This window comes from Glycine max, chromosome 20, assembly GCF_000004515.6.
Source record: "Glycine max cultivar Williams 82 chromosome 20, Glycine_max_v4.0, whole genome shotgun sequence".
NCBI classification, from domain to species: Eukaryota; Viridiplantae; Streptophyta; class Magnoliopsida; order Fabales; family Fabaceae; genus Glycine; species Glycine max.
The window spans coordinates 14,381,915-14,399,504 of record NC_038256.2 but is presented as its reverse complement, the minus strand read 5'-3'; the positions used below and the strand labels follow the sequence as shown (position 1 = coordinate 14,399,504).

General features: G+C 36.0%; 1 protein-coding gene across 4 annotated transcripts; it reads left to right on the top strand.

Moving 5' to 3' along the window:
- Positions 1-4,223: 4,223 nt before the first annotated feature.
- Positions 4,224-17,035, top strand: LOC100812559 (NADH--cytochrome b5 reductase 1). 4 transcript variants are annotated; one of them, XM_003556790.5, is made up of 9 exons: positions 4,224-4,536; positions 5,695-5,836; positions 6,034-6,124; positions 6,235-6,312; positions 13,237-13,317; positions 13,426-13,515; positions 16,080-16,145; positions 16,337-16,423; positions 16,670-17,035. In XM_003556790.5, the coding sequence occupies exons 1-9, from the start codon at positions 4,428-4,430 to the stop codon at positions 16,760-16,762; spliced, it is 837 nt and encodes a 278-aa protein (XP_003556838.1). In that variant the 5' UTR covers positions 4,224-4,427; the 3' UTR covers positions 16,763-17,035. The 4 variants fall into 4 exon arrangements, with proteins under 4 accessions (XP_003556838.1, XP_006605580.1, XP_014628300.1 ...); XM_006605517.4 differs by having other exon boundaries at positions 4,230-4,536; positions 13,237-13,323; XM_014772814.3 differs by lacking the exon at positions 13,426-13,515 and having other exon boundaries at positions 4,230-4,536.
- Positions 17,036-17,590: the final 555 nt, after the last annotated feature.

The following is a 17,590-nucleotide window of genomic DNA, read 5'->3' as shown; positions in this document are numbered from 1 at the left end:
ATTTGAAATCTAACGTTTTAAAACATTGGTAATTGATTACATGCTTATGGTAATCGATTACAGCTTTGTAAATTAGTTTGAAAAGAATGTTGGCTACTGGTAATCGATTACTGCCTTATGGTAATCGATTACGAGAGAGTAAAACTCTTGGCAAAATATTTTTCTTTGAAAAATTCTCTTGAACAAAATTGTGCTATTCAATATTTTGAAAAACTCTTTTAATACTTATCTTAATTGAGTCTTCTCTTGAATCTTCACTTTTAATCTTGATTCTTGAAACTTGCTTTGATTGAACAACTCTTTGATTCTTGAAACTTGCTTGACTCTTGATTCTTGACTTGAGTTTTTGGCATCATCAAAATAAACTTGGAAAACATTGCTTCCACAAAACAAACATAACAATTGATAGTAAAAAAAAGAAAAGAAAAGAAAACAACAAACACAAAATACCAAAAAAAATAAATTACCACTGCATGTCCAAGATGATGCACATCAGCGTCTACCTTATTAAGTGTCGCTGCCGCCACCGGTTGTTGATGCACATCTGGTTCAACAAATGTGTCATATTGCTGAACCAGCGAAACTCTAGGAGGATCCCCTAGCTGTGTCGAACTCATGAATAGGTGTGATATCATGTAGAACCAATCCATGTAATATGGCGAACACTGGCCAGACACTACACAAATTTTTCCTACAGGTGCAATGTAGTCACTGAATTGCATCCATCTATCGTCCATCTCTTCAAAAGAAACTGAAGGCGTAGCAAGATGTGGCGGAATAGTCTGGATGTATCCAAACTGTCGTACCACCTTCTCTGGTCGGTGAATGACCGTCAAGGGACCCCATCTGAGATGGCCGAAAAACGTGATGACCTCAAATTCTCTAAATGAGCGATGATCACCATATGGAATCCAACACACTACGTCAGGGGTTAGTCTGTCCAGACACCTGTGATATGTCGACACGGGCAATGCCTTGCCAGAGATCCATTGGCATGTGCATGATCTCCTCTCATCATAATCCTCGGCAGCTAGGGCAGAGCCAACAGACGAAAAATGCTTGTAGATCCAACACTAAATATATTTTGCAAACATATTCATTAAAATACATGACAAAATATAATAATCAACGCCGATGAAAAATATTTTTTGTAACATGTTAACTAACCTGTAACGGGGTGATATATCCTGCAAGCTGCCTCGCCGTGCTTTTCGACACCTCATTTAAATTATCATACATGTGCACAAGTGCAGCAGCGCCCCAAGCATAAGTCGCACTCTGCGTCAAGTCACATAGTGCATCCAAGAATACCACGTGCACGTGTGTGGCACTCTTGTTAGCAAAGAGTGTGCATCCAAGCAGATGCAACAACTATGCTTGTGCTACTACAATCTAGTGACATGCATTGATCTTCATTTGATACACGTCTTGTAGCCACGACAGTCGAACATAAGAGCCATGACATTGAATCGTCTTAGCTCTCGCCTTTGTAGCGCTAACCTCGAGTAATTCAACCAACATCTCGACAGCATCACCGACATGAAGTTGCTCAAAGCTGTGGAATGCTCCTACGATAGGCAAATGTAGCAACAATGCCACGTCATCCAAGGTGATAGTCACCTCTCCGACGAGCAAATGGAAACTACTAGTTTCCTTATGCCAACGTTCCACAAAAGCGAACATTAGTCTTCGATCGCCCGTATCTAGGGAACATGCGATCACAGGACTTAGTCCGCTAACAGCCACAAGGCCTTCAATCTCTAGAGCCAACCTCCTGAACTTAGCCATCTTCCTTTCATGGGAAGATAACTTCAACTCAGGACGTTCCTGCAAATATTAATATTGACCATGTAAAAATATTATTAAGTTGTAAATTACGTGTTTTTTGTTTTTTAAAAAATACAAACCTCTCCATTCCATATTCTGATAGCAATATGATTTTCATAATCTCTCAGAACTGATGTGTCATGGGATCCGCCTAGAAAACCCTCAACATCAGTAGAACGATCCTCAACAGGTGCTTCTTGCTGCTCTTCGTACAATTCCTCTGTAGCCGTAGGAGAATCCTCAACAACACGCTCTTGCTGTCGCTGCCTGCGAGCAATGCGGTAGGTCTTCGCCGCTGGGGCCATCATTATCATTATCACTCGCTTGTCTCCTCCCAGGACTTTTCCTATTGCTCTGCCTAAAGCACGACCAAGACCTCTAGTTCTAACCGCTGCACAATATTATTAAAATTATTGTGTATTTTTGTTTCAACAATCGTTTTAAACTAACAAACAATTTTTAATTATTTTAAATATTTGTTTCAATAATTGTTTTAAAATAAATTTTAAATATTTATTTCAACAATTGTTTTAAACTGACTAACAATATTAAATTATTTTAAACATTTGTTTCAATAATTCTTTTAATCTAGCTAACATTTTAAAATTATTTTAAATATTTGTTTCAACATTTGTTTTAAACTAACTAACAATTTTTTTATTTTAAATATTTGTTCCAAGCTTTTGTAAAACTAACAAAATTAAATTATTTTCAATGTTTGTTCAAAAAATTTATCAAACTAACAAAATTGAATTATATTATTTGTAAAAATTTTAAATTTTGGTTTCAATATTTTTTATAACTAATAAAATAATATATTCTAAAATTTTATTTCAATCATATTTTAAAATTTAAATTTTTGTTTCATCAAAATTTTCATATACATTTTCGTTTCAATTAATTTTTAAAAACTAACTAACAATTTTGAAATCTTTTAAATTTTTATGACAATATATTTATAACTAAAAAATTTAATATATTTAAAAATTTTATTTCAGTTATTTTTTATAACTTACAACTTTGTTATACATTCCAAATATTTGTTTCAATAGTGTGTATAACAAGTTAAAATAATTTAAAATTTTATAACTAGCAAATTTTATATTTGTTTTGATTATTTTTATAACTAACAAATTTAAATTGTTTTAAATATTTTTTATCATTTCAATATTTTTTCATAACTAGCAAATTTAATTATTTGTTTCAATTTTTTAACGTTAAACAAATATAATATTACAATATTTTAATTTAATATTTTGGGAAAACTAATCTAGTATTACTTTTGGAAATCTAATCTAATCTTAGTCTTAGTTTTTGAAATCTAATCTAATCTTAATCTTAGTTTTGGAAATCTAATCTACTCTGATCTTATATTAATATACATAACAAATAAATCACAAAAACTAATTCATACAGCATAATAAAAATAACCCCACGCAGCATAATAAAAAACATTATATAAAAAATAACATTGACCAAATAAGAATATAAATGATAAAAAATCAATACATTATCAAATTTCAAAAAATATTACAAAACATAACCACACTACAAAGCAATATAAAAGAAAAAAAAATCATAAGGATCATTAATCCGTAATCCGTATGAACCATACGGATTATCAATCCATATGGGTTTTTATTTCGAAAAAAAAATTGTTTCCACCATTGATGCACTTCGAACAACAACAAATCGAAGTAGCCACAATAGAAATCAACACACAACATTACATGGCACAAACATATGGAGAAGGAGAATACTAACCTCAATGGCGACAAAAGAAATGAAAGGAAGAACAATCACCAACAACGGACCACGACCCACCAAGAAGACGAAATGAAAGGATCACCAACAACAATGCAGTAGCAACAACCAATTACCACGAACAATGCAGTAGCAACAACGAAGATATGGAGGAAAGAGGAAGATCAAGCAGCACTGGAGGAAAGACGAAGATGAACAAGGAGTGCCGGAAAAAAGAGGAAGACGAAGAACCAAGGTAAAAGAAGAAGAAAGCGGTGCGAGAGAAAAATGAATAATGACTCGTATGGACAAGTCACTTTAACCTTTTATAACAAAATAATGAAGGACATTTTAGCCCTTTCACCAACGTTGCTGGTGCCCCAACAAAATTGTTGGATGTCTCAAGTAACGCCCTCCTTTTTATTTTAACCCCTAGTTTAATAAAAAAAATATTATTTACTTTATTGTTTTATTATATTTTAGGTGACATCAATGATTTAAATAAATAATATTTTTTTTTAAATATTATAGATCAAATTAAAACTTTTATAAAATTATAAATTGAAGCAACTAAATTTAACATTTATTAAAAGTTGAGCATCATATTAACCTTAATCATTTATATTGCAAAAGTCTTTAGGCGTGCAACCGTATAAAGAGAATAATATAAAGCTTGATGCGAGAGAGAGATGGCGCACGCAAGCAAGCAAGCAACTTGTATTGTTGCTACAAGGCATATAAATTTTCATCATTGCAAGTTGCAACCATTTTGACCAAAAACCAATAATAAGCTTTCGACCAAAAGAAGAAAGAAGAACCCATTTATCATCGTTGGAAAAAATCCCAGATCTCAAAAAATGGAATTTTCGCAGAGTCACAGGGTAGAGATGATAAGCATGGCAGTTGCTCTTGTTGCCATTGTTGGTGGCACCGCTTACTATTACTACGTCACCAAGAAGCCAAAAGGTTTTGCTTTTGTCTTTTTTTTTCTGTTTTGGATTTTTTTTCATTGCCACCAATAAATTGATTCCTTTCGAAAGGGGTTGAGTTGTTTGTTTTGGTTTCTTTCGATATGGGTCCTAAAACAATTGCATGTGGGTGTGCCAAAATGATTTGTCGATAAGAATTTTTTTTTTTAATGGGATTTTGTGAATGCAGAAAATATTTCCAAAAATAGTACCCCATGTAGGGAAGAAAACAGAAAGGGACATTTTTAATTGACTTGATTAAAGATTTATTGCATTTCATTGGCCGATAGCATGCCTATTTTATTTGTACTGTTCTACTGTGTGTAGAAACTTAAAAGTAGCTCTTTTTTACTTTTTATTTTTTTAATTTATTTGTTGTCTGGTAGCTTAACATATAATTGAAATGTTGGTTTTTTTGCATGATATCAAAGTTAAGTTGGGATGCTTATCTTTTTGTTACCCTCTTATGATTAACTATTGAATTTTAGCATAAAGTAGGTGGTAGGTCTATGCATTCATGAGCTTTCACCTAGTAATTACCCATGCTTTTGGGTGGGTCTATGCATAAAGGGACATTTTTAATTGACCTAATTATAGATTTATTGGATTTTATTTGCTGATAACATGCCAATTCAATTTGTACTGTTCTCCTATGTGTGCAGAAACTTAAAGCTTGCATGTTAGCTCTTTTTTATTTATTTGCATGTAGCTTAACTTATCCTCCCTCCGATATTATTTAGAAGACCCAAATTTGAAATGATATTTTTTTTTTTATAAGAATCAATTTATAATATTTCTTATATTAATTATTTTTAGACTAGAAATGTCTCTAATTAAAATTGAAAGAATGTATTGACAAACAATTAAAAGTGAAAAGAGTATTAATGACAAGAATAGTTTTGGAAAAATTATAAATTTAAGATAAATTTATTGTTATGAACTAAAATAATCATTTTTCTTAATTGTGATAAATTAGGTACTTGGGTCTTATATATAAGATCAGATGGATTATTTGAAAAATATTGTTGATTCTTTCATGATATCAAAGTTAAGTTGGGATTTTTATCATTTTGTTACCATCTTCTTCTGAATAACTAGCATAATGGGAGGGGTTTTTGTTCTTGAGAATAAATACAGGTTCTGTATTTCGTGGTAGGGTGCTTGGATCCTGAGAACTTCAAAGAATTTAAACTTGTTAAACGCACTCAACTCAGCCATAATGTTGCCACGTTCCGATTTGATCTTCCTACTCCTAAGTCAGTGTTGGGACTTCCTATTGGACAACATATCAGCTGCAGGTTTATATTGCTTTATTTCTCTTTTCCAATTCATTTGATAATATTATTAGTGCTTAATGTCATTTTAGTGCTTTATTTCCTATTGGACCCCACAATGAGTTTATTGAGTTACTATATCACATTATCACACTCAATGAATACACCTTGGTGCATTATAATGCATTATTCATCTTGAATGTCTTTGGTCTTCTATTCAGAGGGAAGGATAGTCTTGGTGAAGAAGTTGTGAAACCATATACTCCTACAACATTGGATACTGATGTTGGATACTTTGAATTGGTTGTGAAGGTTATTTGCCACTATTTTTTTTTTTTTCTCAGTGTTTGATTATTGTCAATTTATTATTTTTAACTATAGATATTGACTTTTGCTACCTGTATTGTTTGTATAATAATTAGATGTATCCACAAGGACGGATGTCTCATCACTTTAGGGAGATACGTGAAGGTGATTACATGGCTGTGAAGGGACCAAAGGTTCTAACATTACTTCCCTAGTCCTATGTTTGTCTAAATAATTTATCATTAATGTTATTTGATTAGCTTCTAAGACTTTTTGACAACTAATTTATTACCAAGTTTTGGCTGTGCTGTAATTAAGTGGTCAAATTGATAATTAAAGATGTTGTTGCTCTTGATTATTGTAAACATATGTTAGACTTCCTATTTCCCAAGTATACAATAGGAAGAAGATGCACATGAACAAGGAATAGGGATTTTTATTAATTTGTATAAATAAGGGTTGTTGTTATACCAGAATGGTGGGTGAAGTTAGGGGAGTCTGCTTACCCATAACTTCACCCACCATTCTGGTGATGAGAATTTGCAACCCCTCAAACCACAGCTTATTCAGTCTTTAGCATTTTTCTGTTTACCTCCTGCATCGATCATCTTCTTCCATTGTTGGTACAATAACAATGGTAGTAAGGGGATCTTTAGTTTGATTCTAGTAAATTATGAGTATCCTCTGCTAACCTAATTGCAAGTTTACCTTGACTTGATACTCCTTGTCAAAATTCTTGAAGCATAATATTTCTTTCAAGTAAAAGTTGGACAAACTTTTTTTGAATGGATTGATTGGTGTAACTATCAGTAATTTGATACTTCAGACCTTAAAACAAGTGATATTATGTCTCGATCCTCCTTATTTGAGTTTCACAATTTGTGATTGTGAAAATTATGAATCCATAATCTCTTTTTTTTTTGTCTCACATTTATACTGCATTACTCGTTACCTTTAAGTTAACTGCTCAATGGCCCTGACTACTTTGTTACTGTCATTGTTTCCAACACAAATATCATTAGTGTATAAGTCCCTAGTTCTAGCCTGCCAACACCATCACCCCGACAGGTGTCTCTGCATTTCTTAAATAATCCTAAATAGTCATCAACTTTTTCTTTTAGTAAAATCTATTACATTTCTTTATGACTGGAGTCTACTTAATTAGCACTATAGGTATTATAAAGTACATTTTTGTGCCGTGTAAATAGTTAATTTTATCAACTCGTGAGGTCAGTAATGTTATACATTGACTGTTGATAATCTGGCAGCTCATTTTCTTTTTGTCTGATCTGTTCTTTCACAGCTATGATTTATTGGTATGGTTGAGCATATAAAACTTCTCTTTCACAAATCACGATAATGCATGTCTTGAAAGATGAAATACCAAGGTGTTATCGGGGGATAGAGAAAGGAAAACGTAAGAGATCTGACACAGTAAAGTACATGAAAGATGTACCCTCGATATATTATTCACCACTTCAATACAGAACATTGGTGTTCTGCTATTTGTAATAACAATAATCTATGGTAGTGCTATTAGTCCAAGCCTATTGTGAAAATGTTAGGCCTCTTATAAGTAAATATTATAAGAGGAGAGCCAAGACTTAAGATTTATTAATAGGACTGAATTGTTTCAGTTGTTGTTTATGGTAGTTATTTCAAGCAGTGTTATTTTAATTAGGTGTGTGTTTTTAGGACCATACAACCTTGAGCAGTTATTGCAGAATAAATTATGTGTGTGTTTTTAGGATCATACGTAACTGCCTTAAGCAGTTATTGCAGAATAAATTCTGGAGTAACAGCAGGGGGGGGTTAGGCAGTTTTTGAGTGGGTTTTCAGGAAGGGAGAGACCAGGCTCTCGAACATCTTGGGGGAAACTTATGTATTAACTAGTCTACTCAGTTTCCTGTGTAATTTGTAATTTCTGTTCTGTTTCTTTGAATAAAATTCAGTCCTTATTCCCTTTCCAGTTGGTATCTATGAACTGGTATCAGAGCAACAAGTTCCTGGAGACAAATTCATGGTGTCAACACGCAGCATGGAGGCTAGAATGGAGGCATTGGAGAGGGGGTTTGAAGGCTTGCTGGCGATGCGTGAAACAATAGAGAAGAGTGTTGAACAGTTAAGGAAAGTGCAGGCCGCAATGCAAGAAATTCGTACAAGACAGGAAGAAGGGAGCAGCGAACACAGCCACACAATTCCTCAAGGTGAAACACACGGAAGTCACAATGGAGGATGACACAAAGTGGATAGATGGAGGATGTTAGAGATACCTGTTTTTGATGGAGAGGATGCGTATGGCTGGACAACCAGAGTAAAGAGGTATTTTGATTTGAAGGGGATGTCTGGAGAGGAAAAGTTGCAGGTGGTTACGGTAGCAATGGAATGGAAAGCGCTGACTTGGTATCAATGGTGGGAGTTTTCTGTGCACCATCCAAATTGGGAGGATTTTCGGACAACGGTTATTAGGCATTTCCAACCCACCATGGTTGACAGTCCTTTTGAATTGTTGCTGAGTCTCAAACAAACAGGCTCAGTGGAAGAATACAGAGAGAAGTTTGAACTCTATGCTGGTCCGTTAAAGAGTGCAGAACCAGCATACTTGAGAGGAATTTTTTTGAATGGACTAAAGGAAATAATTAGGACAGAGTTAAAGCTCCATCCAACAGAAAGTTTGTCTGATTTAATGGATTGTGCACATTGAGTGGATGAGAAAAACCAGTTGTCCATCAAGGGGGGAAATCCAACAAGTGCGATGAGCAGGCCAATGAGGACGTACAACAGCAACTGCACAGTGACGTGGGAACCGGGAGCGAAGCAACAATCCAATGTGTTCGGGATTGGAAGTTCTACCGGAGAGGGAAGTGTAGTGAAGGTTTCCAATACCTTCAGAGGAAGAAACTTTAGAAAGTTAACAGATGTGGAGTTACAAGAGAGGTCTAGGAAGGGATTGTGTTTCCGGTGTGATGAAAAGTTTGGTCTAGGTCATGTGTGTGCCAACAAACAGTTACAAGTTTTAGTGTTGACCGAAGAGGATAACGAAGTGGGTACAGCAGGGGATACTAATGCAATTGAGGAAGAGGGGGAGCCAAAAGACCTCCAGTTATCTATGTGTAGTATTGCTGGTCTTTCATCAAAGAAAACAATTAAGTTGTGGGGTAAGATTGGGAAGGAACAAGTCATGGTACTTATTGATTGTGGAGCCTCTCATAATTTTATTTCAGCCACGTTTGTGAAACAACAGGAATTAGATATGAATGCAACCTCCATCTATACTGTGGAGGTGGGTGATGGGAGAAAGCTAGATTGTGAAGGGATATGTTCCGAATTGACATTGGAGATGCAGGGTCTAAAAATTCAACAAGATTTCTATGTTTTTGATCTTGGAGGAGTAGATGTGGTGTTGGGAATGGAATGGTTGGCTAGTTTGGGAGAAGTAAGAGCAAATTTTCGTGAATTAACTCTTAAAATTCCAGTTGCGAACGGATACCACACATTGAAGGGAGACTCGGCTTTAACTAGGGCTGTAGCCTCTTTAAAATCTATCCTAAAGACTCTAAGTGATCAATATCAAGGATTCCTGGTGAAGTACTGTCACTTGCAAGGGGAAGGTAGAGAGTCAGCAATTTATCCTGCTTGGACAGAATCGAGTTTGGAAGAGTATGAATCAGTCTTTCAAGAGCCGAAAGGATTACCACCGCCTAGGAGGCAAGATCATGCGATTCGGTTGAAGGAAGGGTCTAATATTCCCAACATCAGACCGTATAGGTACCCACATTACCAGAAAAATGAAATTGAAAGGTTAGTAGATGATATGCTTAACTCTGGTCTAATTAGAACTAGTGTTAGTCCTTATTCTAGTCCTATAATCTTGGTGAAGAAAAAAGATGGTGGATGGCGTTTTTGTGTAGATTATCGGGCTAAGATTACTATACCAGATAAGTTTCCTATTCCTATTATAGATGAACTGCTTGATGAATTGGGAGGAGCAGTGGTTTTTTCAAAGTTGGATTTACGATCCGATTACCATCAGATCAGGATGCGTGAGGAGGACATTCATAAAACGGCTTTCCGGACTCATGAAGGGCATTATGAGTTTGTTGTCATGCCATTTGGACTCACCAATGCACCTTCCAACTTCCAATCTCTTATGAACGAGGTGCTAAAGCCATATTTGAGGAAATTTGTACTTGTTTTCTTTGACGATATTCTGGTTTACAGCAAAGGTGAGGATGACCATAAGGAGCATTTACGGGCTGTTTTGGCATTGTTGAAGGAGAACCAGTTGTTTGCTAATAAGAAAAAAATGTATTTTTAGCCAAACTCAATTGGAATATTTGGGTCATATCATTTCTGCAGAAGGTGTGGCAGCAGACCCTCGGAAAATTGATTCTATGTTGGACTGGCCTAAACCCAAGGATGTTAAGGCTCTGAGGGGATTTTTGGGGTTGACTGGTTACTATAGAAGGTTTGTTAAGGACTATGGTAAGATAGCCCGACCTTTGACTCAATTGTTGAAGAAAGAAAAGTTTCAATGGAATGAGGAAGCACAAGCTGCCTTGGAAAACTTAAAGCAATTGGTGGCTGAGTTGCCTATTCTGACAGTCCCTGATTTTTTCAAAACGTTTACTATAGAAACTGATGCATCCAACAAAGGGCTAGGAGCAGTTCAAATGCAGGAGGGCAACCTGTGGCTTTTCTCAGCCAAACTTTATCTGATAGGGTGCAAACTAAGTCAGTATATGAGAGGAAATTAATGGCAATTGTGATGGCTGTCCAAAAATGGCACTACTTGTTGGGAAGGCACTTCATAATTTTAACTGATCAGAAGAGCCTCAAATTCCTCACTGAACAGCGAGTAATGGGCGAGGAATATTTCAGGTGGACCTCTAAACTCATGGGTTTGGATTTTGAGATACAATATATACCAGGAAAGGAAAACGGGGTGGCTGATGCTCTCTCTAGAAAGATGACATTTTCAGCTTTGTCTTCAGTCCACTTTGAGCAAATAAAAGATTGGGAAACTGAAATTCACCACGATCCTAAGCTCCAAGGAATCATTCATGATCTGATACAAGATATTAATTCCCATCCGGGCTATAAATTTCAGAACCAGAAACTGTTTTATAAAGGACGGTTAGTGCTTCCCAAAGGCTCTTCTCGAATTCCATTGTTGTTACAAGAATTTCACAATTCGGCTGTGGGGGGACATTCGGGTTTCTTTAGAACCTATAAACGAATTTCAGAAGTTGTTTATTGGGAGGGAATGCGGAAAGACATCCAGCAACATGTAGCTACATGTGAGGTATGCCAAATGAATAAATATCAAGCTCTTTCTCCAGCAGGACTTCTTCAACCATTGCCTATAGCAACTCAAGTGTGAGCTGATATATCCATGGACTTCATTGAAGGGCTACCCAGGGCTCACGGAAAAAATGTCATCTTAGTAGTGGTTGATAGATTGACTAAATACGCTCATTTCCTTGCACTTAGCCATCCCTTTACTGCAAAAGAGGTTGCTGAAGTTTTTATCAAAGAGATAGTTAAATTGTACGGGTTCCCTTCTTCGATTGTATCGGATCATGACAAAATTTTTCTCAGCCATTTTTGGTCAGAATTGTTCAAATTGGCCAGCACTAGACTCAAATTTAGCTTTGCTTACCATCCCCAAACAGATGGCCAAACCGAGGTGGTCAATCGTTGCTTGGAGACTTATCTGCGGTGCCTCATAGGGACTAAACCTCAACAATGGCCTAAGTGGTTAAGTTGGGCTGAGTTTTGGTTTAACACCAACTACAACAACTCTCTGAAATTGACTCCTTTCAAAGCCTTGTATGGTCGTGACCCACCCCATCTTTTGAAAGGAGTCACTATTCCATCAATTGTGGAAGAGGTAAACGTGATGACTAATGACAGGGACCAAATGTTACATGATCTCAAAGGAAATTTGGCCAAGGCGCAGAATCAAATGAAGAAGTATGCTGATCGATCTAGGCGTTCAATACCATTAAATGTTGGCGATTGGGTGTATCTTAAGTTACAGCCATATAGGCTACGGTCATTGGCTAGGAAGACAAATGAGAAGCTTAGTCCACGTTTTTATGGTCCTTACCAAATCACAAAACAGATTGGGGCAATTGCTTTTGAGTTAGCCCTTCCACCGGAGAGTAAAATCCACCCGGTATTCCATGTTTCTTTACTCAAGAAGGCTCTCTCCCCTTCAGTGAATCCTCAACCTTTACCACCTATGTTATCGGAGGAGTTGGAGTTGCAGGTAACACCGGGTGCTGTAAAAGCCATGCGTAACATTGCTGCAGGGATTACCGAGGTGCTTATTCAATGGACTGACCTCCCAGACTTTGAAGCCACTTGGGAACCAGTAGACACCATCATGCACCAATTTCCTTCTTTTCACCTTGAGGACAAGGTGACTCTTTTGGGGGGGAGTATTGTTAGGCCTCTTATAAGTAAATATTATAAGAGGAGAGCCAAGACTTAAGATTTATTAATAGGACTGAATTGTTTCAGTTGTTGTTTATGGTAGTTATTTCAAGCAATTATTTTAATTAGGTGCGTGTGTTTTTAGGACCATACGTAACTGCCTTAAGCAGTTATTGCAGAATAAATTCTGGAGTAACAGCAGGGGGAAAGGGGGGGGGGGGGGGGTTAGGCAGTTTTTGAGTGGGTTTTCTAGGAGAGACCAGGCTCTCGAACATCTTGGGGAAAACCTATGTATTAACTAGTCTACTCAGTTTCCTGTATAATATGTAATTTCTGTTCTGTTTCTTTGAATAAAATTTAGTCCTTATTCCCTTACCAGTTGGTATCTATCAGAAAACCAGTGACTTGAGATATAAAAGTGTGGTGAAACTTCACCTAATATCTCTCTTAAGTCTTAATGCACTCTCATGCTAGAGCTGTTTTGCCTTGAATTGTGGACCATGTTTTGATGCCATGCCAAAAAATGTGTAAGTCCATCAATGTTGGTAAAGGTTAATGAACGATTTTATACCTTTAACAACAATAATATTCTTTGGCATAGGAAATTCTTATATTTTAAAAATATATAATCATCTAATGCATAGTTATTTGCAATGTACTTACTCTTATATCTCCAGGGACGTTTTAAGTACCAGCCCAACCAAGTAAGAGCTTTGGGTATGATTGCTGGTGGCACTGGCATCACCCCAATGTTTCAAGTATGTGTAAGTAAAGGATTCCGTGTCTTCCTTTGATCTTTCAATTTCTACATTTTTGAACTTTGAATTAGCAATAATTATATATATATATATTTCTTTTTTCTTGAGGTTACAAGAGCTATATTAGAAAACCAACAGGACAAAACCAACATAAATTTGATATATGCCAATGTCACATTTGATGACATTCTTTTGAAGGTAAATCTTCTATACATTCTTGTATTTTCCCATGTGGAATGTACCTTTGACATGTTTAGAATATTCTCAATTTTCTAATCCATATTCATTACTGTGACCAATCAAATTGATAAATGAGTACCCCATACAATTATTCCTTTTTCGCTTTCTTGTAGATGCTAAGCACTTTGGTTGAGTAGGCCAACATGAGTGAATCTCATGGAACACTGCAAGAAATGTGACTTCCTGTTTGAATTCAATGCAAACTAACATTAATAAAAAAAGGGGGATGATTTTATGTTCTTTCATATCATTATATCTAATGCTGTACTATGGCTACGCACTATTATCTGACATCGCATGCCCTTTGTTTTGGTAGAAACCAGAATGTTTACATTTGTACTGCAGTTGTGTTTTCATGTTTAGTCGCATGTCCAGAGTAGAATCTAACTAAATATTTTTTTCATGATTGAATGTTGTTGAAAGGTAGAGAAATGAGAGGACATATAAATAAATCCTTGTGTGAATTACACAGTGGAGAAAATATTTATATTAGGTGTTATAAATACAAGAATGATTACAAATAATTACAAAAATATATAGTTACCCTTATTAACATAGTTAAAAGACTATATAATCTTCCCTACTTACATTATTACTGTAGTTGCATGCTTGCAACAGTCCTTCAAATTGGAACATATAAATTGCATGTACCAAGTTCATCACATATATACTATTTTGAGAAACTCTCGATGGTTTGGTGGAAATGACAATCTATCTTAGTATGTTTGGTTTTCTCGGGAAAGAACGGATGTAAGTCAACATATAAGGCTTTCAAATTATCATAAATGAGTTCCTAAATCTGGTCTTTGAGTCAAAGCTCATAGGTAGTTGAAGCCGTGACTCAATACTCTGCTTCTGCACTAGATCTTGCAGCCTCACTTTATTTCTTGCTTTTCCAAGAAACCAGATTGCCACCAATAAAGATTGTGTAACATTTTGTCATTGGGAGAGCCTACCTAAATCAACATTTAAATATCCTACAGGAGGCTACAGCTCGAGTTATGATCTTTGTCTATGTATAAAAGATCGTTGTTGGAGCTCCTTTAATATACTCTAGGATGCGAATTATTGCATCCTAATGTCATTCATTGGGAAAATTAAGAAGTTGACTTACCTCACTGACTGAAAAGATGAACTGAAATTCTAATGTCATTGCATAGTGACTAGTCAGGATCTGTCATGCACGAAACGACTAAAATCCACCGATACAGAGTAGCAATCATCTGTTCACTTGGGAAATCTTACCCATTTCAGTCTCCAAGATCTCCATGCTCCCCACTACCTGTTGTCCTATTAATCAGGTGCCTAAATACTCCCAAGAGATTCTTCATCCCCTTTGCTTTGTGTATCTATGTCGAAGGCCCTTGAGTGCTTGCCCTGAAAGCAGTCTTCCCTTAAGTCTCTTCTCTCCTTCTTAGCTTGCAGTCTATTTTTAAACCTCTGGAGCTAGTATTTTCTAATATACTCCCTGGCATCCCCAAGATCCTAGTCGGTTTGGCGAACTTCTCCCATTTAAAGTTTTTTCTTTTAAGGAAAAAGTGTGGGTTGCTGCGGCTTAAAGGTTCTTGACATCCCAACTATGTTGGCACCTCAATAACCTCAAACCAGCAGCCCCCTGAAATATATAAAATCAGGAAGATGAAAGTACAAAAGACCATCCATGGGGGAACCAGACCGGTCCCAAGGGCAAAACAAAGGAAAAACTACCTAAATCTAAATTCTGAAGTTAGGTCTAGCATTCCTATCATTTACAAAAACTCTCTGAATAAAACTAGGACAAGAGTCCCGCCAAAAAAACCCATCTAAGATGGTGGTCTGAGAGGCTAGAAGGTCTGCACTAGAATTCCCCTCACGATAAATGTGACCAATCAAAAAAGACATAGATCTCGCTAAATACAAAGAGTTTTTCCAATGATTTCTAATCTCCCAAGGCACCAAGCTTGTGTTATTCACAGCCTCCACCGCTAGCTTGGAGTCACTTTCAATCCATAACTTTCTCCACCCACGATCAAACGCAATCTCAATGGCTGACAGTTCGCTTATATCACTCTTATTATATTCTTCCTAAAAATAGAATAAACTTTGTTATACTGATAGAATTTAGTAGTAGTTAGGAGACTTTGCTGTAGTAACTAGTAACTACTTGATGAGTCATAAATGCAGCTGCATTATACAAATGCATAGCATCTGTATTCATTTCACAATTTTATTCAATCAATACATGATGTGTGGCCATATCAAGTGGGTATTGCATGGAACGTAACATCCATTGAAATTCTAATATGAACTTTTCAGTTTATGGATGATGTTAATCAAATGATACAGTAAACTAGATATATAGACTTTCTGTACATATGCCCTTTATCTTTTGTATATTGATCATTGAACAGAGAAATATCTTCAAAATCCAGTTGTGCAGGGATCACGAAAATGAAAAAAATAAGAATGTGCTATAGTTTATAACTCTCAATCTTGGAGTACTGATCAACATCTCCATCCATCTTGCATGTTTTCTTTTACAGGAAGAGCTGGATGCCTTTGCCATTAAGTTCCCTAATCAATTCAAAGTTTACTATGTTCTAAATCAGGCAATCTTAACTCTTCTTAACCACTAGCTCCATTTCATTTCGTTATGCCTTTTTGTTTCACTTTAACTGTATTTGCTTGGTATTATTTCTTCTTTTGCTGTTGCTTAGACAATAATTTAGAGGATTTACAAGCATGGCATCTAGCTTCTAAATATGTTGTCATTTTTGTTGTGAATAAATATACCATGCAGCCACCAGAAATATGGGACGGTGGTGTTGGATTCGTCACTAAGGAAATGATCCAAACAGATTTCCCTGCACCAGCATCAGATATTAAGGTAACTTTCGCACTCCATATCTCCCCCACTCACATTTAGGTAAAAGAATCGATGTTGTAGTTACAAAAAAAAATTGATTTTCTTTCCCACAAAAAATATTATTTCTCACCTATTTCTCTTAAACCAAACAATATAACATGTCATTTTATCTCCTTTTTCAAATTATCTCTCTTGTATTTCTATCTTATTTCTCTCCTCTAAACCAAACACACCATTAAGATAACAACTTAACTAATTATTTTACAGATATTAAGGTGTGGACCACCTCCCATGAACAAGGCTATGGCTGCTAATCTTGAAGCTCTTGGATACAGTCCCCAAATGCAGTTTCAGTTTTAAGTCTTGAATAAAGCTCATCTATATTAAATTTTTTAAAATACACACAGCATTCGAGTCCGATATCAATGTTTGGACATTTGTTGGTATTCTCTTTCTAGATTTGACAGAATAAGCGCGCCTGTGTTACACTCTAGGTTAGACATTTTACATTGTAGTGATGTTCAGGTTTATGGAAAGTTTTGATGGCGTATGCTGTAACATTGCAGGCTGTTTCACAATTTTGGCTCTCACCCCAAAACTCATTGATAAGGTAGAGCTGCAGAGACTTTGCTTTTTGACGTCCTTTTAGGTAGCCTTTGTTTGTATCAGATTCTTTTGATCTTAGAAGTTACTATAAAACTGAGGTCAAGCCTACTGTGGACAAGAATTGTCAGCCATTGGATTAACTCAATGACCTCTTCGCTGATTGCGTCCTTACCACTGTTGTCACCAACGCAGACCTCAAATTGTTACAATATATATATATATATATATATATATATAATTATTTTTTTACAACATACAATGTACAATGAGCGAGGAGAGAAGTTATTTTTGTTGTTGAGGCGGGGGAGTGGATGCGTTGGGTTTCAGTTCCGTAGCATGCGTGGGGAAGGCATTGCGCTGCGCACGGTGAATCTCCGGCAGCCTCTTGCCAACAACAACACACAGTGGCCAACGATTGAAAGAGAAATTGGTGGGAGAGGGTTGTGGAATCCAGTGTGTGCTGGCCTATAATAACCATTTAATCCAGCGGCTAACAATTCTTGTCCAAAATGGGTCACATATCAAAGTGGTCCAGTAGAGCAATGGCGTAAATTGACATTAAAACTAATACCATTTTTTATA